The 15,866-nt window shown below is 33.8% G+C and overlaps 1 protein-coding gene across 8 annotated transcripts; it reads right to left on the bottom strand.

Annotated features, from left to right (window-relative positions):
- Window positions 1-5,574: 5,574 nt before the first annotated feature.
- LOC138136688 (uncharacterized) lies at window positions 5,575-14,588 on the bottom strand. 8 transcript variants are annotated; one of them, XM_069055961.1, is made up of 10 exons: window positions 14,524-14,588; window positions 11,359-13,885; window positions 10,618-10,783; window positions 10,503-10,565; window positions 9,542-10,453; window positions 8,490-8,623; window positions 8,268-8,426; window positions 8,081-8,143; window positions 7,963-8,034; window positions 5,575-7,909 (listed from the first exon to the last, which is right to left on the bottom strand). In XM_069055961.1, exons 6-10 carry the CDS (start codon window positions 8,586-8,588, stop codon window positions 6,266-6,268), a joined length of 2,037 nt encoding a protein of 678 aa, XP_068912062.1. In that variant the 5' UTR covers window positions 8,589-8,623; window positions 9,542-10,453; window positions 10,503-10,565; window positions 10,618-10,783; window positions 11,359-13,885; window positions 14,524-14,588; the 3' UTR covers window positions 5,575-6,265. The 8 variants fall into 8 exon arrangements, with proteins under 8 accessions (XP_068912062.1, XP_068912064.1, XP_068912065.1 ...); XM_069055963.1 differs by having other exon boundaries at window positions 10,688-10,783; XM_069055964.1 differs by having other exon boundaries at window positions 9,542-10,041; window positions 10,688-10,783.
- Window positions 14,589-15,866: the final 1,278 nt, after the last annotated feature.

Genomic DNA, 15,866 nt, shown 5'->3' with positions numbered 1-15,866 from the left:
ACGATGGGTGTGTAAATATTTTGCAGAAAGAATCGAATAACGTAAGGCTTAATAAGTAGGTACAAAATTTTATACAATCTAGTTCTAGGAACGTTTTGGTTAAAATGAAAAATTCATTGAGAAGTTACTAATTGGTTGGTTAAGACACTGTATAGATAGGTTATCTAAGTAGTGCATAAATTAACAGGAACCACTTTTTCTTTCGGTTCCGGTCCCTACTATTCTGTAGTCTGTTCAAGTCAGTTTCCTGTTTTGTTAAAATGGATTAAAAATATGTGAGTATTGTTCTATTGTAAACTAGTAAAACTGACAACAATGCACTAGACAATGACGCAGTTTATAACCTCAAACTTAGAAAAACATAACCTGATTCAACAGACAGCTTTACTGCCAACTTAAATGCACTTTTTCCATGGCCTCCCCTTATGCCAAAACATCGTGAATGGTATATATTTTTTCTACTTTGGCTTCATTCATTTATTTTTTTGAATATAAAATAATTATGTAGTGACTTTTATTTTAATGGAATTGGGTTGGTATTGACGAAGCAATGTCATTTCATTGAAAATTAAATTTCAAATTGTCTCCTAAATGTTGTTACAATAATAATCTAGTAAAACGCAATCAACATGTCCCGGTCATTACGAAAATTTAGAATATACAGGTGGTCCCGATATAACATGCCAAAAAAATTCTGGGTCAAGAAGGATCTAACAAGTAACAAAGCCGGAAAACCGCTTTTTATCAGGTCCAAAATGATGGGGATAAATTAACCCCTATTCACACTCATTCGACGCTGCTGACCACAAAAATACGTACCTTGTCAGGAATTAATTGTTGGTGTTTGTAAGGATGACAGTATCTAAACAACATACCTGAATCATTTGTGACAAACCTGACAAATTGAATTAAATTAATGCCATTTATTGAAAACGCTGTACACTGTATGTGTGTTAATTCACCAGGTTATTTACATAGGTACAAAAACTGATGTAGCCTGAGATAAATGATAGGTAAATAAATAATATTTCCTCAATAGAGCTCGTGATAATATCTTTTTTAATGCTTGGTTTCAGCCGATAAATGTTACATACCTTTAAATTTAAGTGAAGTAAACCAAATATACCTGACACTATAGGAAATATAAAACAGAAGTCTTTACATGGGAGATACTTTAAAGAACTGGAACAACCAGAAATTAATATTCAGTCTTCTCATGCATGGCTTAAGAAATCAAATATTCACCCTGAGACGGAGGGTTTTATATCTGCAATACAAGATCGTGTTATAAATACAAGCAATTATAAAAAACACATATGCGGGTTGCAATCGATCATCGATAAATGTAGGATTTGCGGAACTGAAGGGAAAACAATTGAACACATAATTTCTTCTTGCACCGTTTTGGCTCAAAGCGAATATAAGAAACGTTATGATATATTCGCTAAAAGTATACACATGAATTTAGCTGTTAAATTCAATTTATTTAAGAATACACAACCACATTATAGTTATACACCAGAAAGTTGTTTGGAAAATGACAATTACAAATTATATTTTGATCGAACAGTTTTAACTGACATTCATATTAAGCATAACAGACCAGACATTATTATTTTAAATAAACAACAAAAGCAAGCATATCTTTTAGATATAGCTGTTCCAAATTCACACAATATAACACAGACATATAATACAAAAATTATTAAATATTTAGAACTCTCCGTTGCTATGAGAAATCTTTGGAGTTTAGAAAAAAATTCGATTTTACCACTTATAATTTCAGCAACGGGAATAGTACCGCAATCTCTTTTTAAAAATTTAAAAATTCTGGATTTAGGTAACACATTGGTAGTTGAAATTCAAAAAGGTATATTATTATACTCATGTCACATCGTAAGGAAATTCCTTAACATTGACACAGAACATAATAAAATACAACAAAGTCAAAATGTGGAGGCGAGACGCCGATTGATTAGCACTGCACTATTACTTGATAGTAATAGCCGTGATAGTGTATGTACTCCGGCAAAATTGCCGTGCCGCCGGGTGGTGGAGGGAAATAAATATCTACATCATTAATAGTTTATTTTGATCGAAAACATGGATTCAGTTTCAAATGACATCACATTTAACACTGAAATTTACTAACCCCATATTCAATAATCACTAGAAACGATGCTATAAAATTCATCATTATGAAACTGTTTTCGGTGTCACAAAATGCTCACTATGACACCGAAGTAAACAAATTTTTTTTTTATTAAAGTAAATACTTTAACATTAGTAAATTCTTTACTATTGGATTGGTAGCAACTTCCGTGTTGATTACCAGATTATTAAAATTTAAAGCCTCGTCTTGTACGATCACACAATATATTGAACAAATTCTTTCTTTTCACTTGAAAAACAAGAATAAGTATTTTCAGCTCCCTGTTATTATTCTTACCTTTTTGAATTGTATTCTTATTTGTTTTATAATAATTATTATTTTAATATGAATATGTAATTTATTTGTCTGTCAGAATTTAAGAATTTTCTCCTGTGTGAACGGATTTTGATAAATGTGACAACTTGTCAAAACGAAACATCAAGTTAGTTTTAAAGATTTTAAGCGATTTGGAGCCTTTAAGGAGGTCGTCGAACAAAAAAACGTTGTATTCAATAAATAACTAGTAAGCGTGTTTTTTCCTAATTCTACATTACCTATTTATTTTTCGACTACATACCTACTATTAAATAATACGTTTATTAGATATGCACAATATGTTATGTAATAAGCAATTATCCACGACCGTGTGCACTTACTCCACGGATCGTGATGAATCGCAAAATTGCATTTCCAAATTATCGCGTAGGCTCCAAAGTTGCAATGACACACAATTATTGAGATTTTTTTTTTTTTTATAAAAAGGTAATAATAAATGAATTCGGACAGAGAAAATGATGCAACTTGTACGTCGTCGAAAAAATACCGTATTCTACTCCTGTGTAATGGCTATTACCCTGTCGGATGATTACATCACTCGCTTAGGGCTTGTGTTACAAATTTCATGATCGTGGATAATATCACTCTTTAAATAAAAAAAGAGGTATCTAATCAATTTGTGTTGATTTATTTTCTGTTAAAGTGAAAAATAAACTATTTGATAACAAATTGTTGTTATTATCATCATTAACAAAAAATACTGGTTGGTCCACAACAACTGTTATCGATCTATTGTGTTTTCAGAATGTCTTTTGAAGAACTCCCCACTAAAAATCTAAAACTCTGGTAGAGTGCATTTCAACGAGAGGTACACAGGCGTGGCTACCGAGATGCGCCAGATGTAAGGGAAGGGCAACCCAAAATCGAGTGCATTGGCATAGTCCTGTTTTATTTTTGTTCTTACTTTCACAACACAGAAAATATCAGATTTTCACAACCGAGATTAGAAGTCGAGTTGTATGACATAAAAAAGAAGACGGTAAAGAACAATAACCTGGCTGTAATTTGCGACAAATCGGCTGTCGAAATGAAATTCCGTAAAAAGTACAAACTAACCCCGCTACTGCCTCGGTAAGCTACGCCACCGTAGACCGAAACAGATTTCTGCGCAAGTTTATAGACGTGTACCTCTCGTTGAAAAGCACTGTAGTATGTACATACTTGTATGAGGGTTATAATGTTAAGTTAAAAATAAACTTATCGTAACTTATTGACATTTTCACTATTTGTCAATAGACAAAAATAATTTTTATTCACAATCGGTTAGTAACGTACAGCTTTTCTAACCTCTTATAGATTAGAAAGTGAGCGATTACTCGTTTACACATCAACCGGTCAGTAATGGTGAAAAGAGGAGTCAGTAATGAGTCGTAAGCGGTTAGTAATGAAACCCATAACTGACCTGTGGTGGCGTTACTGTCGCACCAATCTCGAAAATCTCTGTACGTTTTTCTGGTATCGTAATTTGTTTTTCTCAGGTAAGAGTGTTAATTTGTGTGCGGATTCCCGCAATTCTGGGGAGGGTACACTCTATTTTACTATCGCACATTTTGTTTGTTAAAAAATGTGAGCAAAAGTCAATTTGGTTTGACTTTTGTAAACTAAAATTTAATACAATCTCAATCGTGCGCGCCTACTAAGTTTTAATATTTTGCCGAAATAAACAAACGGAGGTTGGTTTTTATTTATTTTTTAATTATTATAATGTTGCTTGTTTTATTAAATGATTGATTGTGAATAAAATAGTATACAAACCTCGGCGAAAGTCCATTCCTGTGCCTCGAGGGCAAGCCTCTCGGTAAACTATTGTTCTCTCGACAGGAATGGAACACTTTCCTCCTCGATATGTAATATAATGTACTATTAAAATTAATTTAATTTTTTGAAATACGGTATCTTTCACTTTACATTTGTTAGTCATTTTTTCCTTCTTTCGTTCCTCCAAAGATGTTTGGAGCTCTCTTGTTCTTGTATGGTATTCTTTGAACTATCCGTAAGAAAATTGAGACCGCATATTCCACAATCCACAGAATACATTTGCCAGAGTCTCGTGATTACAATTTTGAAAGAAAAAAAGTTAGAAATATGTGTTTGACTTGTAGAAGTTGAAATTGTATTTTGTTAAGTTAGAAATAAAATGCAGAAGAAAATCATAATACTTGAAGCGGTGAATCAGTTCCTAATACGTACATTGCATGAAAATACGCCAACCAAGTAGTCCAAGTACTAATCGCTCACAATTGATGTGGTTTCATATTTAAATATCGAGTGTTTTTTTTATATTTCACCTCGTAATAGGCGTTGAAGAGTCGCTGGCCCACTCATGCCAAAAAAAGCCCAAATTACACACGAACTCGTTGAATAGACTACTATATTCGCATTAAAGCAAATCTAAAAGTTCTTGAAGGATAAAATTGTATTTAATAATTTACATCTATTTCCACGTCGTTTTCTCGATAAATGAAAAAAAAACCATTATGAAAAAATTTCGTTTTGCGAAAACATGAGAGGAAAAAGCCGAAAAGAACTCTTTCGTTCAGAGCAATACTTACATAAAGAAAATTAACACATTTAGGGCCGGTTGTACCGACGTGAGTTAAATTTAACTACAGATTAAAATATGTACCTATACGAAAACATTGTTATAATAATAGGTAACTAAAGTAACGAAGCATTTTAACCTACAGATAACTTTAACTGGCGTTGATGCAACCGGCCCTTAGACCGTTTTAAAATTTCTATGTTTTTATTTATTTTCTCTAAAATATCTACATATTTTGATAATGCATATTGTTATTGTTATTACATGCATATTATTATATGTATGTAATATGTATATATGCATGGCTTAAGAAATCAAATATTCACCCTGAGACTGAGGGTTTTATACTTGCAATACAAGATCGTGTTATCAATACAAGAAATTATAAAAAACACATATGCGGTTTACAATCGATCATAGATAAATGTAGGATTTGCGGAACTGAAGGGGAAACCATTGAACACATCATTTCTTCTTGCACCGTTTTGGCTCAAAGCGAATATAAGAAACGTCATGATATATTCGCTAAAATTATACACATGAATTTAGCTGTTAAATTCAATTTATTAAAGGATACACAACCACATTACATTTATAAACCAGAAAGTTGTTTGGAAAATGACAATTACAAATTATATTTTGATCGCACAGTTTTAACTGACATTCACATTCAGCATAACAGACCAGACATTATTATTTTAAATAAACAACAAAAGCAAGCATATCTTTTAGATATAGCTGTTCCAAATTCCCATAATATAACACAGACATATAACACAAAAATTAATAAATATTTAGAGCTCCCCGTTGCTATGAGAAATCTTTGGAGTTTAGGAAAAAATTCTATTTTACCACTTATAATTTCAGCAACGGGAATAGTACCGCAATCTCTTTTTAAAAATTTAAAAATTCTGGATTTAGGTAACACATTGGTAGTTGAAATTCAAAAAGGTGTATTATTATACTCATGTCATATCGTGAGGAAATTCCTTAACATTGACGCAGAACATAATACAAAACAAAGTCAAAATGCGGAGGCGAGACGCCGGTAATTATGTTGATAAACACTGCACTATTACTTGATAGTAATATCCGTAATAGTGTATGTACTCCGGCAAAATTGCCGTGCCGCCGGGTGGCGGAGGGATAGTATTGAATAACACACCTTGACCCACAACAACTACTGTCGGCCAAAATTGTTTATAGAATATTTTTTGGTGTATCCCTCATTGAAATTAAAGCTCTGGTGGTACTTGTATCCGCGTTGGACATCCCTTGATGTTAACCAAGTAGGACAACTCCTCCGCATTTTGCTCACCATCTCTTCTCTGAATGTATTGTCTGATACTGTTAACAGCGTCGTCTTTGAACACCAAAATGTTGTCAACAATGTCGCCAGTTATTGGCACATCGACGTCCCTGAAGGAAAAATCCTTGAGGAACATGTTGAGCAAGGCATCGGCTCTTAACTTTCCCAAATAATCGTCATTTAACTCGACAATTTCCTTCAACTTCACCGAAAAATCCAAAACTTCAATGGAAATAGAATTCAAGATCTCAGGCCAAATTGACTTAGCTTTCAGATCTTCCAGGTTGAAGAAGACGTTCAAATTTTCCGGAAAATTACTCTGATCGATTTTTAAATTGGTCATTATGATAAATTTCAGGGATATATTTTCACTTTTGAGAAAACTTATCACTTTGATTATTGACGAAAGATGTTTTTCGTTTTCCGCTGTTAGAATTAACGGCACGAAACTAGTTTTCCACAGAGCGGAATATATACATTTATAAGACTTAAAAACGGATTCTTTCTTGAGGCCGTCGAAAATTTCTACCGTTAGTGCCTCACTCTTGATGTCTTTTTTGTTAATTTTTAATTTGGTGGAGAAATTCAGAGTGCATCCAATTTCTAGTTCCAGGATTTTATTCAGAATGGCGTAAAGTTTATTGACAATGTCGGGATCATTTCTGATGATAATGATGTCAAAGGTTTCGACAGTGTTCTTCCACAGTTTCAAATATATGTCTTCAATACTCTCTCCGATGACGCCTTCTGGTAGTACCAGATTAGATTCCAAGAGTAGTTCCGCAACTTTTACCAAAATATCCGTCTTGGTCAACTTATAGTAACTCTCATCCTCCTTGACAATCTGACTTGTCCTGAAGTATTCTCCCATGTACTTGATAATATCGTTAGAAATATCTTTACTGTTGTCAAATTTGTCTTCAATCATCATCTTTATCAGTTCTCTTAAACCGGATAATTTTTTCTGGTTTTGAAACAAGCTAAACTTATTTAAATCGTCATTAAGATCACCATCTTCATGATTCAATATCTTGAATATACAAATATCATCAGGATCGTCGGTACTGTTCAACAAATTGTTCTTCTTGTATTGTGGAATTATCACTGTTCTACCACCCCACGACATTTTCTCGTTGTCATTTGTCCAGTCCTGAACAATTTTCTCATCATAAGTAAATTTAGGATTACTATCCTTCTCCACCAACAAATTCGAAACCGTGAACAACTTGAAATATGTCTTCTCATAATTCCTCTTGTTCCGCAGTTCCTTCAACGTCTTGCACAATTTCTTGATACTGAATTTTCCCTTTTCAGCACTCAGGGCTGAAACTGTAACGTTGTTCCTGGTCTGAATCTGTCTGCACTGAACGGCGTGGACTTCAGTAACGTCTCGATTTGTCACTTCGATCACAATGTCACCAAAATCCTTCCAATTGACGTCGTTTATCGACACTTGGAGATCTTTGCTGACGTTACCAAGAGCGTACCGCAAGGTAAAGAATGCAGTCAGCGTGTTTATGTACAACTGATTTTGTTCCGGAAGTTTTTTCCCACATCGGACTCTGTATTTCTGGAAATTGGATAATTGAAAATCTATGCCAATTTAGCTTAAAATCGTCACACCTGTTTCGCAACAAAGTGTTCAACAGCTTTCGCCTTCACATCACTAGCAGGTTCAACAGGTTCTATATCCAGCTGAAACGATACGTTGTTTATTACACCTATACATTTATTATGGTACCTTTTCTTTTGGTCTTGCAGCAGTTTCCAGCACTTCTGCTACTATTAACGTCGCTGCCGTCCCCTAAAACAATTCGTTGCACTTTAAAAGTAAATTTTTCAATAATACGTATTTTGCACATATCAAATTAAATTATTTGTTGTGATAGAAACACAACTCTCATCTAAAGAGTAATTACAAATAGTACCTCATCGCCTCCAGCTTTTTCTTTCTTTTTCTTCTTGAATTCCTTCAAGGCAGCTTGATGTTCTTTTGTTCGAGTGTGGTGTCGTCTTAATTGTCCATGGAGAAAACTCGCACCGCATATTTTACAGCTAACATTTTTAGTACTGCCGGCAGTGTTACTCTTAAAAAAATAACTAACAAATAGACCCTTTCCTTAAAAATTAAGTTTCAATTTCTGACTTACAGGGAGTATTCGGTTTTGTTCTTGGACGGATGTGGAAGAGGTCTGATCTTCAATTTCTACCGACTGAAAACTACGATAATGATCACCAGCCTCTGCCATCTTCGAAATAAATTCAATTTGTTTTATTGAAACACCTACGAATTCAGAATTTATTTATTTTTAATTGAAAAATTTATCAAATACATATAACAATCAAATTTGCCCCATTAAAATATGGAAGATACAGGGCACAAGTGATTTGGCAGTATTTTACAAAACTGTTAAATAAATTACACTTTGTGTCAACTCTAGACAGCTAAGTGGAGATTAAATTATCGAATTAAGCTGTAATAGCTGGAATTTATAATATTTTCGTATGAATGGGTAATACGATATGATATAATGATGGATTTGTCCTGAAGTACCGGGATATCAAAAATTATCTTGGTCAAAAGTGGTCATGGGTTTTCAAATAATTGACGAAGCTAGATCGTGCATTTGTGTCAATCATTTTACAGCTGTCAAACAGTTTTATTTTTTATTTTTTCCCACACTTTGCAGTAATGCCGAAGGATTTTTATGTATGCCTTACAAATTGTGTAGGTGCGTTTTGCGAAACTGGCTTTGTCATAAAAAAGGTGCTGGTAGGCCAATCGTTCGTACCGAAGAAATCGTCACACGAAATATGTTGAGACGGACTTTTTCCAATCTATGACCACCTTAGACCAAGATGATTTTTGATATCCCGGTATAATATTAGAACTGACATTCTCTTGGACTTTATCTTGACGGGAATTTTACGCAATGATATCATAAATTAGGATTAGGAATGATGATAATACAATTACACTGTTGAAGCATCAAATCAACATTTTGATGATTTGTCTGTTTGTCTGATGCAAAAATTCACTAAAAATATCTATCGGGTGTTCATTTAAATTTCCGGTCAAATTCGATTGTGAACTCAACACTCGTGTAAAAACTGATCCGTGATCCGTAATCCATGGTGCGTTCACAATCGACTCTTCAACGCCAACTTTGACCGGAAATTTAAATGAACACCCGATACTTACTTGATAAGAAGAACTGGACATGACTTCACAGTTAAACCAAAATAACTAAAATTCGTTTTGAGTTCAATAAAAAACCAGTAACAGATAAACTTATCATTTGCTATCAACATTGATCAACAATGATTTCAGAACGTCTTTTGAAGAACCCTCCACTAAACATTTGCTAGATTTACCGAACGATAGATAGGTACGTGGTAGAAAAATCTAAGACTTTGGTAGTAATGTAGTATGTATTTGTACGAGGGTTGGATCCTCATAGTCATAATGTTAAGTTAAATAAGTTAAGTAAAAAAGTAAATAAACTTATCGTATCTTATCGACATTTTCACTATTTGCTAATAAACAAAAATTATTTTTTAACCTGAATACAAATTTTAACATAATTTAATTTTTTGAAATACGGTATTTTCCACTTTACGTCATTTTTTTCCTCCTTTAATTCCTTCAAGGATACTTGGAGCTCTTCTCTCTTGGTCTTCTATGGTATTCTCTGAATCCTCCTAAAAAAATTGAAACCGCATATTTCATATCTCACAGAAGAAATTGCAGCAGTCTCTTGATTAGTATTTAAAAATAAAAGTTATAAAAAAAAGAGATGTAAAACTATTAAATTTGATAAAAAAAGATACCTAAGAGTGTGTGCTTAAGACCTCACAACAGAACTGAAAACTTTTATGACACTTATCCCACTCAAAATGAGTGGGATAACAACTTTATTACCGCATCACGCATTTCATTACCTCACTCAGTGGGATAAGTAAATTCTGATCCCACTGAGTGCGCTAATGGAAACTCATTTATCCCACTGACGTAATAATACATTATATAAATTATAGTATTATGGATAATAGTACTTGGAAGAATCAGGAACAAAGTACAAATAATAATTAATAATACAGGTTCTATCTTCAGCTAAAACAATAAGTTGCGTATTACAACTAGACATTTTGTATTGTGGTACCTTTTGATTTAGTCTTGCAGCAGTCCCCGGCACTTCTGGTACTATTAACGTCGCTGCCGTCCCCTACAAGAATTCGTTGCACATTAAAAGTGGAATTTTTGTACGAATTTTGTACAGGTCAAATTAAATTATTTGTTGTAATAGAAACACAACTTTCATATAAAGAGTAATTAGAAATATGTTACTTCATTGTGTCCAGCTTCTTTCTTCCTTCCCTTTCTTCTTGAATTCGCATCGCACATTTTACAGATAACAGTTTCAGTACTACCGGCAGCGTCATCCTGAAAAAAAAAAACAACTAACAAATAGATCCTTTCCTTAAAAACTAACTTTCAACTTCTGACTTACAGAGGGTATTCTTTGTTTCATTGAAACACCAATAAATTAAGAATTTATTTATTTTTGATTAAAAAAATTATCAAATACACAACAATGAAATTTGCTTCATTAAAATGTGGAAGATAGAAGGGACAACTTATTTGGCAGTATTTTAAAAAACTGTTTTGGAAGAATTTTCAATGAACTTTAGCAAACAATAAAATTAAGTAGTCAAATGGATAAAAAATTTATGTTTAAAATATGTCACCAAATTTCGTTCTTTAAATGATATTAATTAATTTTCATCAAACAAAAATGTTTCAATAAAAATGGGAAAACAAGAAACTGAATTCTTGCATGAAATGGCATAACATTTTCCATCGTCTATTTTTGTGTAGGCCAACTTTCATAACTTCCCCATTTTCGTGAAGATTTATTGTGTCTTTCTTGGACTTATTCGAATTTCTCCAACCCTTCTGAATTAACGTGCTGTCGAATACCTTCGTAAATGTGTTCGTCGACTTTAGCCTTTATGTACCTGAATCACTTCTTCAAGGAATCTTGTCTTTTTTTTCTCTTGGTTAAGATAAAGTCTAAATCTTTTTTTCCATCATCGTCAAGCATTTTCTTGTCGTTGATATCTACACATTTATTGTTTTTGAAATAATCTGTCCCGCTACGAAAATGATGTAAGATACAGTTGGGAAATAAACACCTCATAGAAGCAGTACCCAGGAACCTCTGAGAGGTCAGAACAAAACTTGCTCTTTTCATATGTTCGAAGAGTTTGGTGCGTTTGTGCAAATTTTCGATGTCATCGGCGAGGAAACCCAGCAGCAAATTATTCAAAATAATACCCATGCACAGTATGACTAAAGCAATTAATTTCAAAAACACTTTGTTGTCTGAAAAATTGTTTGATGAATCTTGATTCGTACCATTCGAAGAAGACTGGTTCTTCCATGGAGATTCCATGTTGTCTAAATTGGTGAACATCATAACTTCATCGAACATTTTGTTGCCCAAATCTGTCCAAAATGTGTGCTGCGAGTTTCCAAAGATAAAGTGCAAGAAAAATGCGAAAGCTACGAACTTGATCAAGTAGAACACTGTATACATCAGTAATAAGAGGACAAAATGGAGGATTTTGCTGGAACATTTTGGCATTTGTACCAACGACAAGAGAAGTAAAAGATTTGAGCTTAAAATTGACAATACTTCTGCAATTCCGACCAAATTCTTGTTTGCAAAATATACCAAAAATGTGCTGACCATGAAAAAAATTTCCGGAAACTTATTAAATTCGCAAAAATAGGCGCCAGCGAATACCAAAAATTGAAAAAGTTCTTTAGCCGTGAACACCAATAGACAAACACAGCCTAAGACATACACAAAATCGACAAAGAAATTGGATATTTTGTTGAATTTACAAAGAATGTAGACGTGAAGTAACAAGTAAAAATTACGAAAGAGATCAAATTTAGAGAAAAATATTTGATTTTCAGAAACTGCAGCTTCTCCCACATTTGCATTATAAAAATTTTGAACACGAAATGGTTCAGACATTCGTTGAGTACCGGTGAAGACATAAACGTTCTTAAAACTTCTTCGACCGAACCATTATCAACGAAACTGTCATAATTTATGCAAATAATGTCCTCTTTTTGCTCCACACATTCGTCCAAATGCTCTTTTATCACTTCCGGGCCGATCTTCTCTAGTGCTGGGTTAGTAATGTCCTTGGTCCACCAGCACAAGAATTTCGACAGCTCGATATTACAGGTTCGCTTCAACGATCCGGAAAACTTCAGAAACAAGAGAACGTTTTCTTTGTTAAGTCGCCTTAAATAGAAATCTAGGCTCGCTATTTTGTTCAGTGTTACTACTCCTTCTTTGTTGAGAGGTGTTCTTGAAATCAGGAGTCGGTTGAATACCATGGAGAGGGTGCAGTTCAAGTCGATGTCGTTGGTGGTGGAACTCACTAACTCGATAACGGCAGGACAGAGTTTGTTTGGGTCGAATGTGCTTTCGGTGCGGCCTAAAATCATGGCTACTAAAGGGTAGTACCCTTTGACTATCGCCGCTTCCAGAAGAGTCTTCCCGTCTTCGAATTTCCTCAAAGTGAAGTCAATGTCAGCGCCGTTGTCTAATAAATGTTGGATGCATTTTGCCATTCCGTTTTGGCAGAATATCTGGACAAGACGGTTGGCTGTGGTGTCTTGGTAATGAAGTGAGGAGTCGGATTCACATCTCGCGTTCTCTTGGTGCCAAGCGATCAAACCTCTGCGGAAGCAGTACTGCAATAAAGTACAACTAGAGTTGGCCTCGTTGTCACCATCGATGTGTTCGTCGGTTTTTAACATATCCTTTATCTTCCCGCCGTTATATCTCAAGAAGGCTTCTTCGTCTCCTGATTTCAATAGTCGGAACAAAATCTTAGTATGTGTGGTAGGTTGTTTGGGCAACACATTTAAATCTTTTTCTTTCAACAGCTCTCGAGCAGTCTTACCCGAGACTCCGCCTCGACAAGAATCAATATCTATACCGTCTTGCTCCAGCAGCATCTCCACTACTGTAAAATACTTGCGCTTGATGGCGATCAAAAGAGGAGTTTCATTCCAGAAGTTGCTGTGGTTCACGTCGATGCCTGCCTTTATTAAAATTTGGGCACACTTCACGAACCTATCTTTTTCTTGGTTGATGATTTTTGACATCTTCAGATTAGTACCATTCTGAGAAGTTATGTAGAAAGACCGGGCTAGGACCCCATGGTCCAACAAGACATGTAAAGCGTTCTCTGATAGCATCGTCAGAGTATTTATTTTATCTATAGGTAGATAGTCACATATTACTTTTAATTTGTCTGGGTCAGAGGTGCGAGCAGCGTAGTGCAAGGCTTCCCAACCGTACCATTTAGGATTAATATAATCGATCTCAGCTCCTTGCTGTAACTTCTGCTCAATGGTTTCAGGGCTAAGTGTTTCAATTCCATCTGCCCACCGTAGATCTGATATAGTAGAAACCCTTTGTAGCTCTATTCTTGTTTCAGAATTTACGGAGATTGACTGCAAAAAATTATTACTTTAAATAGCAGGTAACGGATTTAATTATGATAAATAAAAAAAAAAAATCACAAATGTGATATTGCACTCAACAATGAAAGATATATACAGTGTGATGATAAAAGAAGGAACAAAATTTAGCAAAATCCTCGGACAGGTCAATTTTATTTATTAATTAGCCACCTTATGACATAAAAATGTTACTTATGACGTCATGTATTTTTGCACAATCATTTCGTCATTGGTTTTTTTCAATGACAACCCCAATTTTTTTGCTGTTTTTTATAGATTGTCCAACTACCTAAATTATACTGTAACAATGCCTTTTTTCAAAAAAATGTTTTGACAAATGAGGTTGTGATGGTGAAAATGTGATCGCACAGAGGTAAAGATTAGATTACCTAACTGGCATGTAATGACTTTGGAATTTACAATATTTTCGTATGAATTGGCAATACGATATTAATTTGCCTTGAAGTATAATGAGAATTGAAATTCTCTTGCTCTTTATTTTGGCGGGGATATTACGCAATGTTATTATAAATCAGGAATCATAACACAATAAGGACGATTGAAGCATCAAATCAACAGTTTGATGATTAGTCTTTGATGCAAAAAAATCACAAAAAGTATCTACTTACTTTATAAGAAGAACGGGACATGACTTCATTCGTTAAATCACTACTTAACTAAAATTCGAATTCAATAAAACACCGGTAACAGATAAACTTATCATTTGTTATCGTAGTATTTACCATCTATTTGGAAATAAATCTAAAGTTTTAAAGATGTAAATTATAACTTAATTTAATTTACTTCCATAAAGAATAACAAATTTACTGTTTACAAACAAAAAGTAAAGTAGAGTGGATCACAGAATTTTTTTTATAATTTTACCAACGATATTTTGAGAGTTTGTAAAAATGCAATAGGACACACAGATGGAGATGCTCCACACAACTACAGTTCCCAGACAATTGCAATTTCTTCTTGTTCTTTCTCCACTACTTTTTTGTCTTTCTGAATTATTATGAATGTCGTTTCGTTTGAGAGTGATACATATTATATTACAAACCCTGCAGTGGAATCCGTTTTTCTGACATAATTTAATTCGGTTATGTAGTTCTGAAAACTATTTATTTTAGGCGTGCTTTTTCAGAATTCTACATAAAATACGAGTATTACCTATTTATTTTTCTACTAGTATTAAATAATACGTTCATTTTAACCATTATACTCGTACATGCACAATACGTTACGTAATAATGTTCGTTACCCACGACCGTGAGCAACGACTCATTACTTCACGGATCGTGATGAATTGCAAAATTACATTTGCAAATTATCGCCTAGACTACAAAATTTTTATGATACACAATAATTGTGTATCATAATTATCATTTTGAAATGTCACAATTAATGGACTTTGGTGAGCTTTTTTAATAAAAAGGTAACTTGTACGTCGTCAAAAAAATCCGTATTTTACTCGCTTGTAATGGATATTACCCACTCGGATGATTCCTGCACTCACTTAGAGCTCGTGTTACAAATTTCATCATCGTGACTAATAGCAATCATTACACACTCTTTAAATAATAGTATATTTCAAACTAAGGTAAGAAAGTGCTTTCTTGCAGACCGCAGGCAAAGATTATAAACCGAGCCGTAGGCGAGGTTTGTAAGTGCCTAAGGTCTGCAAGGGCACTTTCTTAACAAGGTTTGAATACAATTTTTTTCCCTATATGATTGATCTACCAACTTGCTTTATTGAATTGGCTTTCATTTATCAATAACTTATTTCACTTTTGACATTTGTATTTTGGTACAGTTTTACCATAAACATTTCATGATTAACTTTCTTACCTTACCTTACCTATTCTTTTTACTTTACATTTCATCTGACTCTTTTAATGGGCTCTTGCCTGTTGAGTCAGTCATTAATAATAATAATAATAATAATAATAATTAACGAGAAAGTTGAATT

The sequence above is a fragment of the Tenebrio molitor genome, chromosome 8, assembly GCF_963966145.1.
Source record: "Tenebrio molitor chromosome 8, icTenMoli1.1, whole genome shotgun sequence".
NCBI lineage: Eukaryota > Metazoa > Arthropoda > Insecta > Coleoptera > Tenebrionidae > Tenebrio > Tenebrio molitor.
The sequence above is the reverse complement of the archived record's forward strand: the minus strand, read 5'-3'. Positions and strand labels throughout refer to the sequence as shown.